The 18,728-nt window shown below is 43.2% G+C and overlaps 1 protein-coding gene across 4 annotated transcripts in view; it reads left to right on the forward strand.

Moving 5' to 3' along the window:
• Window positions 1–18,728, forward strand: part of LOC106586826 (PTB domain-containing engulfment adapter protein 1) — a 190,281-nt gene that overhangs the window by 146,074 nt on the left and 25,479 nt on the right. For all 4 annotated transcript variants that reach the window (XM_014174523.3, XM_014174530.3, XM_082969175.1 and 1 more), the window contains one exon: window positions 7,750–7,846. In XM_014174523.3, coding sequence (XP_014029998.1) covers window positions 7,819–7,846 — 28 coding nt within the window. In that variant the 5' untranslated portion in view covers window positions 7,750–7,818. The remainder of the gene's footprint in view (window positions 1–7,749; window positions 7,847–18,728) is intronic.

Here is an 18,728-nt window from a genome sequence, read left to right on the forward strand (position 1 = left end):
AGCGAGAATAGGAGAGGGCCTAGAACAGAGCCCTGGGGGACACCAGTGGTGAGAGCACGTGGTGCGGAGACAGATTCTCGCCACGCCACCTGGTAGGAGCGACCTGTCAGGTAGGACGCAATCCAAGCGTGGGCCGCGCCGGAGATGCCCAGCTCGGAGAGGGTGGAGAGGAGGATCTGATGGTTCACAGTATCAAAGGCAGCAGATAGGTCTAGAAGGATGAGAGCAGAGGAGAGAGAGTTAGCTTTAGCAGTGCGGAGAGCCTCCGTGACACAGAGAAGAGCAGTCTCAGTTGAATGCCCAGTCTTGAAACCTGACTGATTAGGATCAAGAAGGTCATTCTGAGAGAGATAGCAAGAGAGCTGGCCAAGGACGGCACGTTCAAGAGTTTTGGAGAGAAAGGAAAGAAGGCATACTGGTCTGTAGTTGTTGACATCGGAGGGATCGAGAGTAGGTTTTTTCAGAAGGGGTGCAACTCTCGCTCTCTTGAAGACAGAAGGGACGTAGCCAGCGGTCAAGGATGAGTTGATGAGCGAGGTGAGGTAGGGGAGAAGGTCTCCGGAAATGGTCTGGAGAAGAGAGGAGGGGATAGGGTCAAGTGGGCAGGTTGTTGGGTGGCCGGCCGTCACAAGACGCGAGATTTCATCTGGAGAGAGAGGGGAGAAAGAGGTCAAAGCACAGGGTAGGGCAGTGTGAGCAGGACCAGCGGTGTCGTTTGACTTAGCAAACGAGGATCGGATGTCGTCAACCTTCTTTTCAAAATGGTTGACGAAGTCATCCGCAGGGAGGGAGGAGGGGGGGGGAGGGGGAGGAGGATTCAGGAGGGAGGAGAAGGTAGCAAAGAGCTTCCTAGGGTTAGAGGCAGATGCTTGGAGTTTAGAGTGGTAGAAAGTAGCTTTAGCAGCAGAGACAGAAGAGGAAAATGTAGAGAGGAGGGAGTGAAAGGATGCCAGGTCCGCAGGGAGGCGAGTTTTCCTCCATTTCCGCTCGGCTGCCCGGAGCCCTGTTCTGTGAGCTCGCAGTGAGTCGTCGAGCCACGGAGCAGGAGGGGAGGACCGAGCCGGCCTGGAGGATAGGGGACAGAGGAAATCAAAGGATGCAGAGAGGGAGGAGAGGAGGGTTGAGGAGGCAGAATCAGGAGATAGGTTGGAGAAGGTTTGAGCAGAGGGAAGAGATGATAGGATGGAAGAGGAGAGAGTAGCGGGAGAGAGAGAGCGAAGGTTGGGACGGCGCAATACCATCCGAGTAGGGGCAGAGTGAGAAGTGTTGGATGAGAGCGAGAGGGAAAAGGATACAAGGTAGTGGTCGGAGACTTGGAGGGGAGTTGCAATGAGATTAGTGGAAGAACAGCATCTAGTAAAGATGAGGTCAAGCGTATTGCCTGCCTTGTGAGTAGGGGGGGAAGGTGAGAGGGTGAGGTCAAAAGAGGAGAGGAGTGGAAAGAAGGAGGCAGAGAGGAATGAGTCAAAGGTAGACGTGGGGAGGTTAAAGTCACCCAGAACTGTGAGATGTGAGCCATCCTCAGGAAAGGAACTTATCAAGGCGTCAAGCTCATTGATGAACTCTCCAAGGGAACCTGGAGGGCGATAAATGATAAGGATGTTAAGCTTGAAAGGGCTGGTAACTGTGACAGCATGGAATTCAAATGAGGAGATAGACAGATGGGTCAGGGGAGAAAGAGAGAATGTCCACTTGGGAGAGATGAGGATTCCAGTGCCACCACCCCGCTGGCTCGATGCTCTAGGGGTATGCGAGAACACGTAGGCAGACGAGGAGAGAGCAGTAGGAGTAGCAGTGTTATCTGTGGTAATCCATGTTTCCGTCAGCGCCAGGAAGTCTAGGGACTGGAGGGTAGCATAGGCTGAGATGAACTCAGCCTTGTTGGCCGCAGACCGGCAGTTCCAGAGGCTGCCGGACACCTGGAACTCCACGTGGGTCGTGCGCGCTGGGACCACCAGGTTAGAGTGGCAGCGGCCACGCGGTGTGGAGCGTTTGTATGGCCTGTGCAGAGGGGAGAGAACAGGGATAGACAGACACATAGTAGACAAGCTACAGAAGAGGCTACGCTAATGCAAAGGAGATAGGAATGACAAGTGGACTACACGTCTCGAATGTTCAGAAAGTTAAGCTTAAGTTGCAAAAATCTTATTGACTAAAATGACGAAAATGATACAGTACTGCTGGCTGGTGGAGTAGGCTAGCTAGCAGTGGCTGCGTTGTTGACTTTGAACGTGTAGCTGGCTAGGTAACCTCGATAGTTTCAGTACTACACCTTGTCATGATACAAAGCAACTTTGTAGCTAGCTAGCTAACATAACACTAATCAAGACGTTCCTTGTAATGTATTTAGTTTCTACAATGCTGCTCGTCGGTAATAGTTGGCTGGGTTAGGAAAAATGGCGTCGCGGGGGACGGAAATAGCTGGCTAGCTAAACTCGATGGCTGGCTAGCTAACCTCGGTAATTACTAAACTACACAATTATCAAGCTATGACAAAGACAACTAAGTTGCTAGCTAGCTAACACTGCACTAGTCAAATCGTTCCGTTGTAAAGTATTAGTATCTACAGCGCTGCTAGTCGGTAACGGTTGGCTAGCTAGCAGTGGGTTAATGATGACTAGGTGTGTTGACTAAGTCTGGCGCCGCGTCGCGGCTGGCTAGCTCACCTCGATAATTACTCAAACTACACAATTATCTTAGATACAGAGACAGCAAAGACAACTATGTAGCTGGCTAACTAACACTAACACCACACTAATCAAGTCGTTACGTTGTAATGTAATAGTTTCTACAGTGCTGCTAGTCGGTAGAAGTTGGCTAGCTAGCAGTGATGACTAGCTAGCTAGCAGCTAGCAGTGTTGACTACGTTAGGAGGACGAAGATAGCTAGCCTCGATAATTACTCTAATTACTCTAAACTACACAATTATCTTTGATACAAAGACGGCTATGTAGCTAGCTAAGAAGAATTGCTCAGATCAAACAAATCAAGCCGTTGTAATGTAGTGAAGTCTAATATTACCTGTGGAGCGAAGCGTAGTGCGAAGCGAAGCGTAGTGCGACTGCTCGCTCCAAACCGGAAGTTTCTCTTTCTTTGCCCTCCTTGCCTGGTCTGTGAGTTTTGGTGGGCGGCCCTCTCTTGGCATGTTTATTGTGGTGCCATATTCTTTCCATTTTTTTAATAATGGATTTAATGGTGCTCAGTGGGATATTCAAAGTTTCTGATATTCTTTTATAACCCAACCCTGATCTGTACTTCTCCACAACTTTGTCCCTGAGCTGTTTGGAGAGCTCCTTGGTCTCTGTGGTGCCCCTTGCTTAGTGGTGTTGCAGACTCTAGGGCCTTTCAGAACAGGTGTGTGTATATATTCTGAGATCATGTGACAGATCATGTGACACTTAGATTGCACACAGGTGGACTTTATTTAACTAATGTGACTTCTGAAGGTAATTGGTTGCACCAGATGTTATTTAGAAGCTTCATAGCAAAGGGGATGAATACATATGCACTGTTCAGTTTTTTGTTTAAATAATTTTTTATTTTTTTAACTGTTTATTTTTTTCACTTCACCAATTTCGGGGGTGTTTAACTCAATATTAGGAAGGTGTTCCTAATGTTTGATTTACTCAGTGTGAATACTTTCTGACGGCACTGTATCTGTCAGTGTCTCAGAAGATGGCATTGCACATGTTTAACTGTGCTCTTGGCCTGCTGCAGTGTCATGGTCAATTGTGTGATGCTGTGTCAAATACAATTCATCATATTCAGTATCTATGTACTGTACATCTACTCATCGTATGCATTCTCTGTTGAGCATCTGAATAAGGTTTCTACAGCATATTCATGTCTGCTGTGAGATCTTCAGTACGACCCGTTACACACAATGGTCAGTGTCATCCTTATTGCATACAATTCAGCATTGAAGGACTACTGTAGCCGGATGCTATATTATCCATCTAGAAAGGATGTTCTCGCCCTTCAGTTGTATCAAAGGGATACATAACAAAGACAGGAACCTTTTTTTAATTACATTTTTTTTTTAATGGACTTTTCAATCATATGGACGTTTCAATTCTGTTCTATTGTTTGATTCACAACAGCTCTTATCTGGACAATAGTCATTTGTATCCTTGGAACTCATCTGAGACATTGTATTTGGTTTCTTAGCAGAATATTTATCAGAATATGTTTGCTTTAAAGTGTAATGTACTTCATGAGTAAAATAGTTATATCAGCGCTTCATTCCATTTAAGTTTTGCAGGAGTGGATGTTTTGAACGGAAACATATCGAGGTATAATGAAGTTGACTCAGAAATGGGTTCCTACCTTTTCCTGAAATCACTGGCTTAGAAGGGATTCTATCACTATGGAAGGGACTTGATCAATACTTGTAAGGAAAGAGATGAAGAAAGAAGCAGCAACTGTCAAAATAATTGAGTCAACCTATTCCGAGGCAGAACTTACTTATGTATAGTAGCTATCTGTGAGAGTTAAGAACATAGATTTTGGAAATTGGCATTTCAAATCCAATTTCAATTCGTCACATGCGCCGAATACAACAGGTGTAGACCTTACAGTGAAATGCTTACTTACGAGCCCCTGCACCAACAGTGCAGTTTCAAAAAATACGAATAAGAGAGAAAAGTATCAAGTAATTTAAGAGCAGCAGTAAAAAATAACAATGTATACAAGGGGCTGCCAGTACAGAGTCAATGTACGGGGGCACCGGTTAGTTGAGGTAGTATGTACATGTAGGTAGAATGAATTTAAAGTGAATATGCATAGATGACGACAGAGTGGCAGTGTTGTGGAGGGGGGGGGGGGTGAGTCTGGGTAGCCATTTGACTAGATATTCAGGAGTCTTATGGCTTGGGGGTAGAAGCTGTTTAGAAGCCTCTTGGACCTAGACTTGGCGCTCTGGTAACGCTTGCCGTGCGGTAGCAGAGAGAACAGTTTATGACTAGGGTGGCTGGAATCTTTGACAATTTTTAGGGCCTTCCTCTGACACCGCCTGGTATAGAGGTCCTGGATGGCAGGAAGCTTGGCCCCAGTGATGTTCTGGGCCATTCGCACTGCCCTATGTAGAGCCTTGTGGTCGGAGGCCGAGCAGTTGCCATACCAGGCAGTGATGCAATCCGTCAGGATGCTCTCAATGGTGCAGCTGTAGAACATTTTGAGGATCTGAGGACCCATGCCAAATCTTTTCAGTCTCCTGAGGGGGAATAGGTTTTGTCGTGCCCGCTTCACGACTGTCTTGGTGTGCTTGGACCATGTTAGTTTGTTGGTGATGTGGACACCATTTAAACCTTGCAAAATTGATGTGCTCTTAATGCTTTGTTGTATAATGTCTTGATTCCACATTCTCATTCATACATATTCAGTAAAAAATGTTGGGGAGCGATTGCAAGGTTGCAACAGAACTTTAAGTTGAGCTTCTCCTTATCGCCATTTACCTTTGGTATTAAAAGTTCTCACTTGGTTAGGATCATCAGCAAATGGTCAAAGAGAACATGTACGTACTGTAACCCGATAATGCCTATTCACTGTTCATACATGTACGCTATATCCAGCAGAGTTTAATATGACAGCATTGAACCTCGCTTTATGTGAAAGCTACAACTTTTTCATGACTTTGCTGATATAAGAAGTCTTACGTTTTGCTACAATAACTAATCTACTTTGGTTGGATTTAATCGGGCAGCCACCGACAAGCATATAACTAGGGTTATTTCTTTCTCCCAGTAAGGTTATACTGTAATGCAACAGATTGTGGCAAAAATAAATAAATAATTTTAAAAAATCCAGAAAATGGTCTCAAGCGATATTTACTGTTACTACGAAAACAACCAGCAGTAGTTGATTTCTTTTGTGTAACGCCCTGGCCATAGAGAGGGTTTTTTGTTCGCTATTTCTGGTTAGGCCAGGGTGTGACATGGGTGGGCGTTCTAGGTTTCTTCTATGTTGGTGGTTTTCTTTGTTTCGGCTGTGTATGGCTCTCAATCAGGAACAGGTGTAGATCGTTGTTGCTGATTGAGAGTCATACATAGGCGGCCTGTTTTTTTCCTTTGGGGTTTGTGGGTGAATGCTTTCTGTTTAGTTTGTTCCTGACAGAACTGTTGCTGGTTGTTTTTTTGGTTCCTTTTGTATAAGTGTTCATTCGGTTATTAAAATTCATTCAAGATGAACACATCCTCCGCTGCACCTTGGTCTCATTCTGACGACGGCCGTTACATTTTGACCTTTGACCTGTTTTAGTGTGATATATCGACACTGACTAACAAGTCTAGCCGTCAAAAATACCAAAATGGTGAACTACCCTACTCAGATGGTAAATGGCTTTAACCCAAAGGTAAACAAGGTGTTTTGCAGGTGGGCCTAGGTTTTCATCGGTGGACATTCTGACTTCTTAATTCTTAAACATTGGCTTTCTGTGAGAGGGTGGGTTTCCTAAATCACAGGCTGACATCAGGCCGTTGTTTTTATTTTTTGGGGTCAAATTTCAGGTTATTGCCTATTACCATGTGTGCATTGCTGTGCTTATAATGTGAATAAATAGCCTAATCGTTTATTAACATTGTAAGCTAAACATTCTAAGATGATGCAAAGCCACATTGCATTAAAAAAAGAATATGCTAAGGGTTGTTTTAATTTGGGATCTATCGCGTCCCACAACTGTCCCAGACTCTTTGGAATATTTATTTCTCGCACAGAATACTAAGGGGGATAGTAGATTGACATAGGCTAGTGCTTTTGCTGTTCGTTAGGCCTACTCATCTTGTTGGCTGACGAAAAGTGAATGTGGACAGTTCATCCAATATCTTCAATTTGCACCTCGGAATTGGATAAGGATGCACACAGTTGTGTCCCCGATGTGTCTGTCTTAACTTGTAACCTGTACGGAGAGCAGTGTGAGTGAGACACTTTTGGGTTGCGCAGCACTCGGGGAGTTGGGAACAACTGCCACTGGCTGCAAAAGGCATGGATGTTTAAGGGTGCATTACGGCCACAAAGGGGATGCTGCCGTGAAATTTGAGGCATTATGTAGTGCTTTTCAAATTGTGAATGAGAGACTATTGGAGTGTGTACAGCCTGTGTGAAAATAACAAAGCAGAGCTCATGCCTTTCAAGTGACTTTTTTCAAATCATCATTAGTCTCATGCAGCCTTACAATGTATTAAAAATCCAAACATATAGCCCGACGTTTGTAGAACTAAGGTTACATTAATAACTGTATATTAAGCATATAGGAGTACCTGTTTCTTTGTTATCTGCTCAACACAGAATAGTCGTATGTGCGCACTCCCTCAAATCGTTTGGAGAAAATATTTATATTTTTCAATTTTGTTTAATTGTATTCTTCATACAATGACATGATATAAAATAATTCCACGGAATTATAAACTAATCTTGTCTGTTAAATGAACTAGTGTAGCCCACAGCTATTTTGTAGCCACATCAGGACCTAACATGAGGACAACTCAGAGTATGCTATTCTTTTCTTCTGAAGTAGACTACATTTTTTTCTTCAGATCATTACTAATTCTTATTTACAATGACGGCCTATGATTTTTTTTCACCCTTGTATGCTTAAAGACATGGTTGACTTTATCTGAACATGTCTAAGCTCTTATATTATCCAATAAAAATTCATTAAAAAGATACGCCGTAGGTAGTAACATTTTCCAGGTTTTGTTTGTTGAGGGTCTGAGATTTTAAAGGATTCTGAAACGTTTTGTTTTTTCCTTCCAGGTGGAATATTCCAGGTGGAATATTGGCAAATACACAGGAGGGATCTCAAAGACACAAGGTTTTTCCAGTATGAACCGGGCTTTTAACAGGAAAAAAGGTGAGCACTCATTTTGTTTCTCTTCCCCATTTGTTAAGCAGATTAACGTTAAGCCCAGATCTACTTCAGATCATATTACGGCTCATATTATGGTTCAGAGATTTCTAAGTCAAGTAGCCTTTGTTCAATGAGCTACTTGTTCTTATACCTGGAGCTAACAGGCGTAATCTACATGAGCACCGTGGTACTGAACATGTCTGACTTGACCGTTGCGGTTTCGCAACAACAGCTTGTCGTATTTACCTCCATCTGTCCCACCACTCCAACTCCCGGTTGTCACTAGTTAACACAGACAAAGTCATAAACCCCACCTATTTCTACAATTTCTCTTCTTAAAATCTAATTTTATATTTAACCTTAAAACCGCTTGCGTCCCACCCTAATCAACAGCCAGTGGAATCGCGTCGCGCGAAATGCAAAACCTCATAAATGCTATAACTTCAATTTCTCAAACATATGACTATTTTACAACGTTTTATAGATACACCTCTCCTGAATCGAACCACGTTGTCCGATTTCAAAAAGGCTTTACAGCAAAAGCAAAACATTAGATTATGTTAGGAGAGAACCCAGCCAGAAATAATCACACAGCCATTTTCAAAGCAACTAGCATGCATCACAAATACCCAAAACACAGCTAAATGCAGCACTAACCTTTGACAATCTTCATCAGATGACAATCTTAGGACATCATGTTACACAATACATGCATTTTTTGTTCGATAAAGTTCATATTTATATATAAAAACAGCATTTTACATCAGCGTGTGACATTCAGAAAATCTTTTCCCTCAAATGCTTCCGATAAATCAGCGCCACAATTTACAAAATTACTATTCGAAAACATTGTTAAAATGTAATATTGTCATTCAAAGACTTATAGATTAACATGTCTTGAATGCCACTGCTTTGCCAGATTTAAAAATAACTTTACTGGGAAATCACACTTTGCAATAAACTACGTGGTGTACCCAGCAAAATAGGCTAGGCTATACATGTTGGAGCCATCTTGGAATGATCAACCATCAAAAATACTATTGTAAATAAAACCTTACCTTTGATTATCTTTATCAGAAAGCACTTCCAGGAATCCCAGGTCCATAACAAATGTAGTTTTGTTCGAAAAAGTTAATCATTTATGTCCCAATTGTTAGCGCGCTATTGAAAGGCTATTGAAAATGTACCGTGCTGAGTAGGACTTGTCGTCACGAATGTACAATTTTTTTTAATTTAAGTTCGTTCAAACATGTCAAACGTGTATAACATAAATCTTTCGGGCCTTTTTCAACCAGAGCTTCAGTAATATTCCATGGGGACGTTTGCATTGTCTTTCAAAACGTTTCGAAAGGGGAGGATAGCCATGTGCGGCGGCGTCATAATGGTAAATGGCCCTCCACCTGTGACCACTTTCCACAGCCTCTCTTTCAGTCAATTTTGATAGTAGGAGACTCAAACCACTTTGTAAAGACTGGGGACATCTAGTGGAAGCCTTAGGAAGTGCTAAATGATTCATAACCCCCTGTGTGTTTCAATGGCAAATGTTTGAAGTGATATCCACACATCAGATTTCAGTTTCCTGTCAGGATTTGTCTCAGGGTTTTGACTGCCATATGAGTTCTGTTATACTCACAGACACCATTCAAACAGTTTTAGAAACTTTAGGGTGTTTTCTATCCAAATCAAACAATTATATGCATATTCTAGTTACTGGGCAGGAGTAGTAACCAGATTAAATCGGGTACGTTTTTTATCCGGCCGTGCAAATACTGCCCCCTATCCCCCTAGCCTTAAACCACACGGCTAACCTTATGCCTTACCCTTACCTTTAAATTAAGACCAAAAAGCCAGTTTTCATGATAAGTCCAAAGACCCAGCTAGACAATTTTGGTGCCCAGGGTTTTCTGGTGATATTTGAGCTTTGTATTTTCCCCTGGCCCTGTCAGACACACAATGAGTAAATAAAGACAGTAATCAGGCTAGACAGACCACTTCTCCTGCTTCCGATGACATTACCTTTTCATGACAATATTTAAATGCAGCTTGGCTCTAAGGTACTCCAATACTGCCGCTACTGTAATTTTTATTGGGTTTTACTTTCTCAGGAATCTAAGTTGATACTTTGTCAATATCATCAACAGACTCTGGAGGGTGCGTTTAAGGAGTCTATTGAGAGGCTTGGCATAACAAAGAAGTTATGGCTTCTCAGCTGACGCAGAAAGTAGTCAGTGAAGTGTTCCCCAGGCACAGTGGCTGTTTACCATTCCCTGCCTCGTAGTGATGGGTCCACAAATGCCTCCAAACATACTTGCACCCTGTCCAGTTCTGTGTGTTGTAGAGAACTACAGAGCCATCTGGCATAATAAAGAGGGCATTAAAGTCTTTCAGCAGAGGACAAAGGTTCCTCCGAACCCTCCCCGAACAAAACAGACATTTTACCCCATAGCAACACAGAACACTGGGCTTTTGGAGACAACCATTCATTACCAGAGCATTGCTCATAACTGATAAAGGGCTTGGTAAGAAAATAGAAAAGGGTATCAGTGTTTTCCATAAGTGCCGGCCGCTACTGTTCCACTTCATTAATTAACTAGGCTTCTTTTCATTTTGAAGTTTCAATTCGTTAGTCATAAGTCAGTGTAGCCTTCTTCCACTAGAATGAATGATATGCATGTTCTAGTGATCTGTTGATAGAACAGGCGCCTGTCAGTCACAAAGCGAGCAATGACAGGGGCACAGTACTGGTTTGTTGTTCTGTCCTACCTCTCGGTACCTGTGTTATTTTAGTGCTCTCTGGTTGGCTGCAGTTAAATTTCTTTTAACGGATTAGGGAGAGCATCACAGGTGAGTTTGAAGTTAGGGGAAGCCAAAAAATATATACACATTTATGATAAAGTATTAGACGCATTTGTAGACTAATGTAAAATAGCCTACTATTCCTAATGTGATGAATAGATGAAGCTCTTAAAGATGAAGCTAATAAAAGTATTTTCTTTGTCTCCTCTCTTGTTTTTCCAGTGATTTATGTTTTGAAATATTGGAATAGGCATTATTTTAGATGATTTTCACTGACAACCGCAAAGCAACAATCAGCTATTTGATAAGATGAACACACGCTGCCCAAATTGCGCGCTTCCCGACTGCAGTTTATGCCCTGGCCTTGTCATAAAAAAAATGACAGCTATTTTTTGAAAGATGCTAATTGTCCTAAGTGGCTAAATCATGCTCTCTGGTGAAGTTCTTTTTGAAGGATTACATTTATTTTTGTATAAACATGAGTAATTGTGTAGTTTTCCCAAGTTCAATTCAATGGACTTTAGGGGAAGCACGGCAGTGCAAATTGATACATTTGGTGTGGTTATTAAAAGCCGCCTGTTGAGATTGAATGTTTTAGCACAGATTCTTCACTGGTACTTTTCTTCCTTTCGCGACTGATGAATTAGCGTTAACATTTTTAGTGGCATATGAGCAAAGTTGTTGCATTTTGTTAGAATTGTTTTTTCTCATTCTTACACATTCCTTCAACTTGTATTTATTCATTTGCACTGATGCCAAAATGTGGTTGTAAAATCAAGAGGACAAACAAAATACTGTTCCTCATTCTGCAAGGGGAAGGACAAATCACCAGTCTGGTCGGTCTGACTACAAGCTGAGCAAAAACATTTGTCTGATATACACTATATATACAAAAGTATGTGGACACCACTTCAAATTAGTGGATTCGGCTATTTCAGTCACACCCGTTGCTGACAACTGTAGAAAATCGAGTGCAATGCCATGCAATCTCCATAGACAAACATTAGAGGTAGAATAGCCTTACTGAGGAGCTCTGTGACTTTCGACGTGGCACTGTCATAGGATGCCACCATTCCAACAAGTCAGTTTGTAAAATTTCTGCCCTGCTAGAGCTGCCTCGGTCAACTGTAAGTGCTGTTATTGTGAACTGGAAACATCTAGGAGCAACAACGACTCAGCCGCAAAGTGGTAGGCCACACAAGCTCACAGAACGGGACCACCGAGTGCAAAAATTGTCTGTGCGAAGTTGCAACACTCACTACCATGTTCCAAACCACTTCTAGAAGTAACGTTAGCACAATAACTGTTTGTTGTGAGCGTCATGAATGGCCGAGCAGCCGCACACAAGCCTAAGATCACCATGCGCAATGCCAAGCATCGGCTGGAGTGGTGTAAAGCTTGCCGCCATTGGACTCTGGAGCAGTAGAAATGCGTTCTCTGGAGTGATGAATCACGCTTCAGCATCTGGCAGTCCGACAGACGAATCTGGGTTTGGCGGATGCCGGGAGAACGCTACCTACCTGAATGTATAGTGCCAACTGTAAAGTTTGGTGGAGGAGGAATAATGGTCTGTGGCTGTTTTTCATGGTTTGGGCTAGGCCCCTTAGTTCCAGTGACGCGACATCTTAACATTATAGCATACATTGACATTCTAGACGATTCTGTGCTTCCAACTTTGTGGCAACAGTTTGGCTAAGGCCCTTTCCTGTTTCAGCACGACAATGTCCCCATGCACAAAGTGAGGTCCGTACAGAAACTGTTTATTGAGATTGGTGTGGAAGAAATTGACTGGCCTGCACAGAGCCCTGACCTAAACCCCGTCAAACACCTTTGGGATGAATTGTAACGCCAACTGTGAGCCAGGCCTAATCGCCCAACATCAGTGCCTGACCTCACTAATGCTCTTGTGGCTGAATGAAGCAAATCCCCACAGCAATGCTCCAACATCTAGTGGAAAGGCTTCCCAGAATAGTGCAGAAGGTTATAGCAGCAAAGGGTTGACCAACTCCGTGTTAATGCACATGAGTTTTGAATGAGATGTTCGACAAGCAGGTGTCCACATACACTACATTACAAAAAGTATCTTGCTTTTCAGATAAGGCGTTGATGGAAACACATTCAATTGCTGATGTCTTCTTTTCGTATTTCCTTGAGGAATGAAATAAAAATGTTAATGTCACCTCGGTGAGTAAAATAAGAACATAATCCTATCCCTCTGGTAGAAATCATCTGGTTTTCTGTCCCATCATTCAAAGAATGTAATTTATCTGCCAAAATCAGTTTTCAATTTGACTCTAAATTTGAATGCAATTATCTTTGAAATACTTCAGTCTGCTATACAGTGGCTTGCATAAGTATTCATCCCTTGGATTTTTTCCTATTATGTTGCCTTAAAACCTGGAATTAAAATATATATTTTTGGGGGGGGTTGTATCATTTGATTTACACAACATGCCTACCACTTTGAAGATACAAAATATTTTTTATTTTGAAACAAATGAGAAATAAGACAAAAAAACTGAACTTGATTGTGCATAACTAACCACCCCCTCAAAGTCAATACTTTGTAGAGCCACCTTTTGCAGCAATTACAGCTGCAAGTATCTTGGGGTATGTCTCTATAAGCTCGGCACATCTAGCCATTGGGATTTTTGCCCATTCTTCAAGGCAAAACTGCTCCAGCTCCTTCAAGTTGGTTGGGTTCTGCTGGTGTACAGCAATCTTTAAGTCATACCACAGATTCTCAATTGGATTGAGGTCTGGGCTTTGACTAGGCCATTCCAAGACATTTAAAGGTTTCCCCTCACTCGAGTGTTGCTTAACCAGTATGCTTAGGGTCATTGTCCTGCTGGAAGGTGAACCTCCGTCTGTCTCAAATCTCTGGAAGACTGAAACAGGTTTCCCTCAAGAACATCCCTGTATTTAGCACCATCCATCATTTCTTCAATTCTGACCAGTGTCCCAGTCACTGCCGATGGGGAAAAACATCGTATTCTCGGGGTGATGAAAGGTGTTGGGTTTGCGCCAAAGCTCAATTTTAGTCTCATCTGACCAGAGTACCTTATTCCACATGTTTGGGGAGTCTCCCAAATGCCTTTTGGCGGAACACCAAATGTGTTTGCTTATTTTTTTTTCTTTACGCAATGGCTTTTTTATTGCATCTCTTCCATAAAGCCCAGCTCCATGGAGTGTACGGCTTAAAGTGGTCCTATGGACAGATACTCCAATCTCAGCTGTCTGGATTGCAGGAAACTTAGCCCCAGTGATGTACTGGGCCATACGCACTACCCTCTGTAGCGCCTTATGGTCAGATGCCGAGCAGTTGCCATACCAGGCGGTGATTCAACCGGTCAGGATGCTCTCGATGGTGCAGCTGTAGAACTTTTTGAGGGGCTGGGGACCCATGGCAAATCTTTTCAGTCTCCTGATGGGGAAAGGTTTCACGACTGTCTTGGTGTGTTTGGACCATGATAGATCGTTGGTGATGTGGACACCAAGGAACTTGAAGCTCTCGACCCGCTCCACTAGAGCCCCATTGATGTTAATGGGTGCCTGTTCAGCCCGCCTTTTCCTGTAGTCCACGATTAGCTCCTTTGTCTTGCTCACATTGAGGGAGAGGTTGTTGTCCTGGCACCACACTGACAGTTATCTGACCACCTGCCTTTTAGCTGTCTCATAGTTGTCAGTGATTATGCCTACCACTGTTGTGTCATCAGCAAACTTAATGGTGGTGTTGGAGTCATGTTTGGCCACGAAGTCATGGGTGAACAGGGTGTACAGGAGGGACTAAGTACACACCCCTGAGGGGCCCCAATGTTGAGGATCAGCGTGGCAGACGTGTTGTTCCCTACCCTTACCACCTGGGGGCAGCCCGTCAGGAAGTCCAGGATCCAGTTGAAGAGGGAGGAGTTTACAGGGTGGTAATCATTTAGGCAGGTTACCTTCGCTTCCTTAGGCACTGGGACTATGGTGGTCTGCTTAAAACAAACATGTAGGTATTACAGACTCAGTCAGGGAGAGGTTGAAAAATGTCAGTGAAGACACTTGCCAGATGGTCCGTGCATGCTTTGAGTACACGTCCTGGCAGTCCATCTGGCCCCACGGCTTTGTGAATATTGACCTGTTTAAAGGTCTTTCTCACATCGGTTACAAAGGTCGTTATCACAGTCATCCATAACAGCTGGTGCTCTCGTGCATGCTTCAGTGTTGCTTGCTTCGACGCGAGCATAAAAGGCATTTAGCTTGTCTGGTAGGCTCGCATCACTGGGCAGCTCGCGTCTGGGTTTCCCTTTGTAGTCCGTAATAGTTTTCAAGCCCTGCCACATCCGACGAGCATCAGAGCCGGTGTAATAGGATTCAATTTTAATCCTGTATTAACGCTTTGCTTTTTTGATGGTTCGTCTGAGGGCATAGCAGGATTTCTTATAGGCATCCAGATTATTCTCCCACTTCCTGTATGTGGCAGCTCTAGCCTTTAGCTTGATGCGGATGTTGCCTGTAATCCATGGCTTCTGGTTGGGATATGTGTGTACGGTCACTGTGGGGACGACGTCGTCGATACACTTATTGATGAAGCAGATGACTGAGGAGGTATACTCCTCAATGCCATTGAATGAATCCCGGAACATATTCCAGTCTGCTAGCAAAACAGCCCTGTAGCATCCACGTCATCTGACCACTTTCATATTGGGTGAGTCACTTGTTCTCCCTACTTTAATTTTAGCTTGTAAGCAGGAATCAGGAGGGTAGAATTATGGTCAGAAATGTCAAGTGGAGGGCGGGGGAGAGCTTTGTATGCATCTCTGCGTGTGGAGTAAAGGTGGTCTAGATAGTTTTTCCCTCTGTCTGCACATGTGACATACTGGTAAGAATGTTGTAAAACTGATTTAAGTTTACCTGCATTAAAGTCCCCGGCCACTAGGAGCGCCGCTTCTGGGTGAGCATTTTCTTGTTTGCTCATGGCCGTATAGAGTTGGTTGAGTGTGGTCTTAGTGCCAGCATCGGTCTGCTACAAATAATATAGATGAGAACTCTCTTGGTAGATAGTGTGGTCTACAGCTTATCATATGGTTCTCTACCTCAGGCGAGCAATACCTCTCGACTTCTTTAATATTAGACATCGCGCACCAGCTGTTATTGACAAAAAGACACACACTCCCACCCCTCATCTTACCAGACGTAGCATGTCTGTTCTGCCGGTGCATTGAAAATCCCTTCAGCTCTATATTATTTTTGTCATCGTTCAGCCACGAGTAGGTGAAACATAAGATTTTATAGTTCTTAATATCCCGTTGGTAGGATAATAGTAATCGTAGGTCATAAATTTTAACTTCCAATGATTGCATGTTAGCAAGTAGAATTGATGGCAGTGGGAGTTTACTCGCTCGCCTACGGATTCTCAAAAGGCAGCCCGATCTGCGTCCTCTTTTCCTCCGTCTTTTCTTCTTGCAAATGACGGGGATCTGGGCCTGTTCCCGGGAGAGCAGTATATCTTTCTCGTCGGACTCGTTAAAGGAAAAATCTTCTTCCAGTTCGTGGTGATTAATCCCAGTTCTGATGTCCAGAAGTTATTTTCGGTCATAGCAGCAACATTATCTACAAAATAAGTTCAAAAATAAGTTACAAACAACGCAAAAAAACTAAACAAAATAGCACAATTGGTTAAGGTCATGTAAAACGTCAGCCATCCTCTTCGGCGCGATCTTTGGGCGGTATGATGTTATGATGATGATGTGGGAATGTTAAGTGAAAGACAAAGTGCTGTACAGTCTGACAGGGCAATAATGACAGACACAATACTGTACAGTCTTGCAGGGCGGTAATGACAGACACAATACTGTACAGTCTTGCAGGGCGGTAATGACAGACACGGTACTGTACAGTCTTGCAGGGCGGTAATGACAGACACGGTACTGTACAGTCTTGCAGGGCGGTAATGACAGACACGGTACTGTACAGTCTTGCAGGGCGGTAATGACAGACACGGTCCTGTACAGTCTTGCAGGGCGGTAATGACAGACACGGTCCTGTACAGTCTTGCAGGGCGGTAATGACAGACACGGTCCTGTACAGTCTTGCAGGGCGGTAATGACAGACACGGTCCTGTACAGTCTTGCAGGGCGGTAATGACAGACACGGTCCTGTACAGTCTTGCAGGGCGGTAATGACAGACACGGTCCTGTACAGTCTTGCAGGGCGGTAATGACAGACACGGTCCTGGAGTGTCTTACAGGGCGGTAATGACAGACACGGTCCTGGACTGCCTTACAGGGTAGTAATGACAGACACAGTACTGTACATCCTTGTAACAGTGTACAACAAAATGTATTTTGATGTTGTACATACGCATACACACAGACAGACAAATGTTTCCATAGAGGAGAAGGGTAAATAATGTACAAAGTCTAACTCATAAAAAGTTCACATTTCAGAAAACACACATTTAATTATTTTTATCGTAGATACTGTGAATGGGGCAATTTTGATCCTGATTCCATGTGCTATCCTGGAATTGATCTCAGTTTGTTCAATGAGTAACAATAAATAAAATGTGAGTTAGGTAAAAAAGTCTGTTGATGTGCCCTTGAACAAGGCCCTTAACCCCAATCGCTCCTGTAAGTCACTCTGGATAAGAGCTTCTGCTGAAATGTAAAAATGTACACTAGCGATAATGCAGGGGGATACTGTAAATCCATTTTTAATGCCCTCTCTTTGTAATTTGGAGATCAACAGATGAACTCACTCATGTGGAACATTTGATTCAGAGGTAACAAAAGGCTTTTTAATTTATCTGGACCGTGTTGGCAGCTCATATCCAGACAAACTGTAAAACAACGTATCAGAGGTGTTAAACTGAACTTAGCTTAACTCCTCTGACCAGCAGGCAAATGAGGCAGCTGATCAAATAATACAGGGACCTGTGACTTGTAAAAATGATAGGCAACTAGCATTTTTATGGGGATGGAAGATTGTACTAAATGTCTTTAGGGCCTGTTACTGTAAGTTCCATATATAGAACATACTGTATATGAATATGACATTCATCTACATGTATACAGAGGTTATATACAAAAGAAAAACAGCTGTTCCCTGAGATGTTTGGGTCATTCATTATATAGCTACTGTCTTCTGAAAAGCTGCACTCTCTTTGACAGGGAAATGATTTATGAGCATTTCTCTGCTAATGGTTCCCACAAAGGGCACTGCCTTAATGTCATTTTAACACTTGTGAATGTTACCTAGCCTATGACATTTCCCCTAGCTGTAGATGTGAACCACTGCTTGCATGGCTGCTTTGCCCAGCAAACAGACGCATGATGTGATGAAGGGTTTGCATACCAAGCAATCTCATTGTCAGCTTTGACTTGTTCGAATGCAGAGGTGAATTACTGTTTCGCTGCATTGAACAACCTTATCGACGCATTTGTGCTGCAATCACCGTACCTACAGTGTACTGTTGTTCTGATTAAGGAAGCAATAAAACTGGCCATCTTTAGACTAGTTGAGTATCTGGAGCATCAGCATTTGGGGGTTCGATTACAGGCTCAAAATGACCAGAAACAAAGACTTTCTTCTGAAACTCATCGGTCTATTCTTGTTCTGAGAAATTAAGGCTATTCCATGTGAGAAATTGCCAAGAAACGGAAGATCTTGTTCAACACTGTGTACACCTCCCTTCACAGAACAGGGCAAACTGTCTCTAACCAGAATAGAAAGAGGATTGGGAGGCCCCGGTGCACAACTGAGCAAGAGGACACGTACATTAGAGTGTCTAGTTTGATAAACAGACGCCTCACAAGTCCTCAACTGGCAGCTTCATTAAATAGTACCCGCAAAACACCAGTCTCAACGTCAACAGTAAAGAGGCGACTTCAGGATGCTGGCCTTCTAGGCAGAGTTCCTCTGTCTAGTGTCTGTGTTCTTTTGCCCATTTTTTTCTATTTTATTTTTATTGGCCAGTCTGAGATATGGCTTTTTCTTTGCAACTCTGCCTAGAAGGCCAGCAACCCGGAGTCGCCTCTTCACTGTTGACGTTGAGACTGGTGTTTTGCGGAAACTATTTAATAAAGCTGCCAGTTGAGTACTTGTG

Source organism: Salmo salar, chromosome 25 (assembly GCF_965601325.2).
Source record: "Salmo salar chromosome 25, fSalSal1, whole genome shotgun sequence".
NCBI classification, from domain to species: domain Eukaryota; kingdom Metazoa; phylum Chordata; class Actinopteri; order Salmoniformes; family Salmonidae; genus Salmo; species Salmo salar.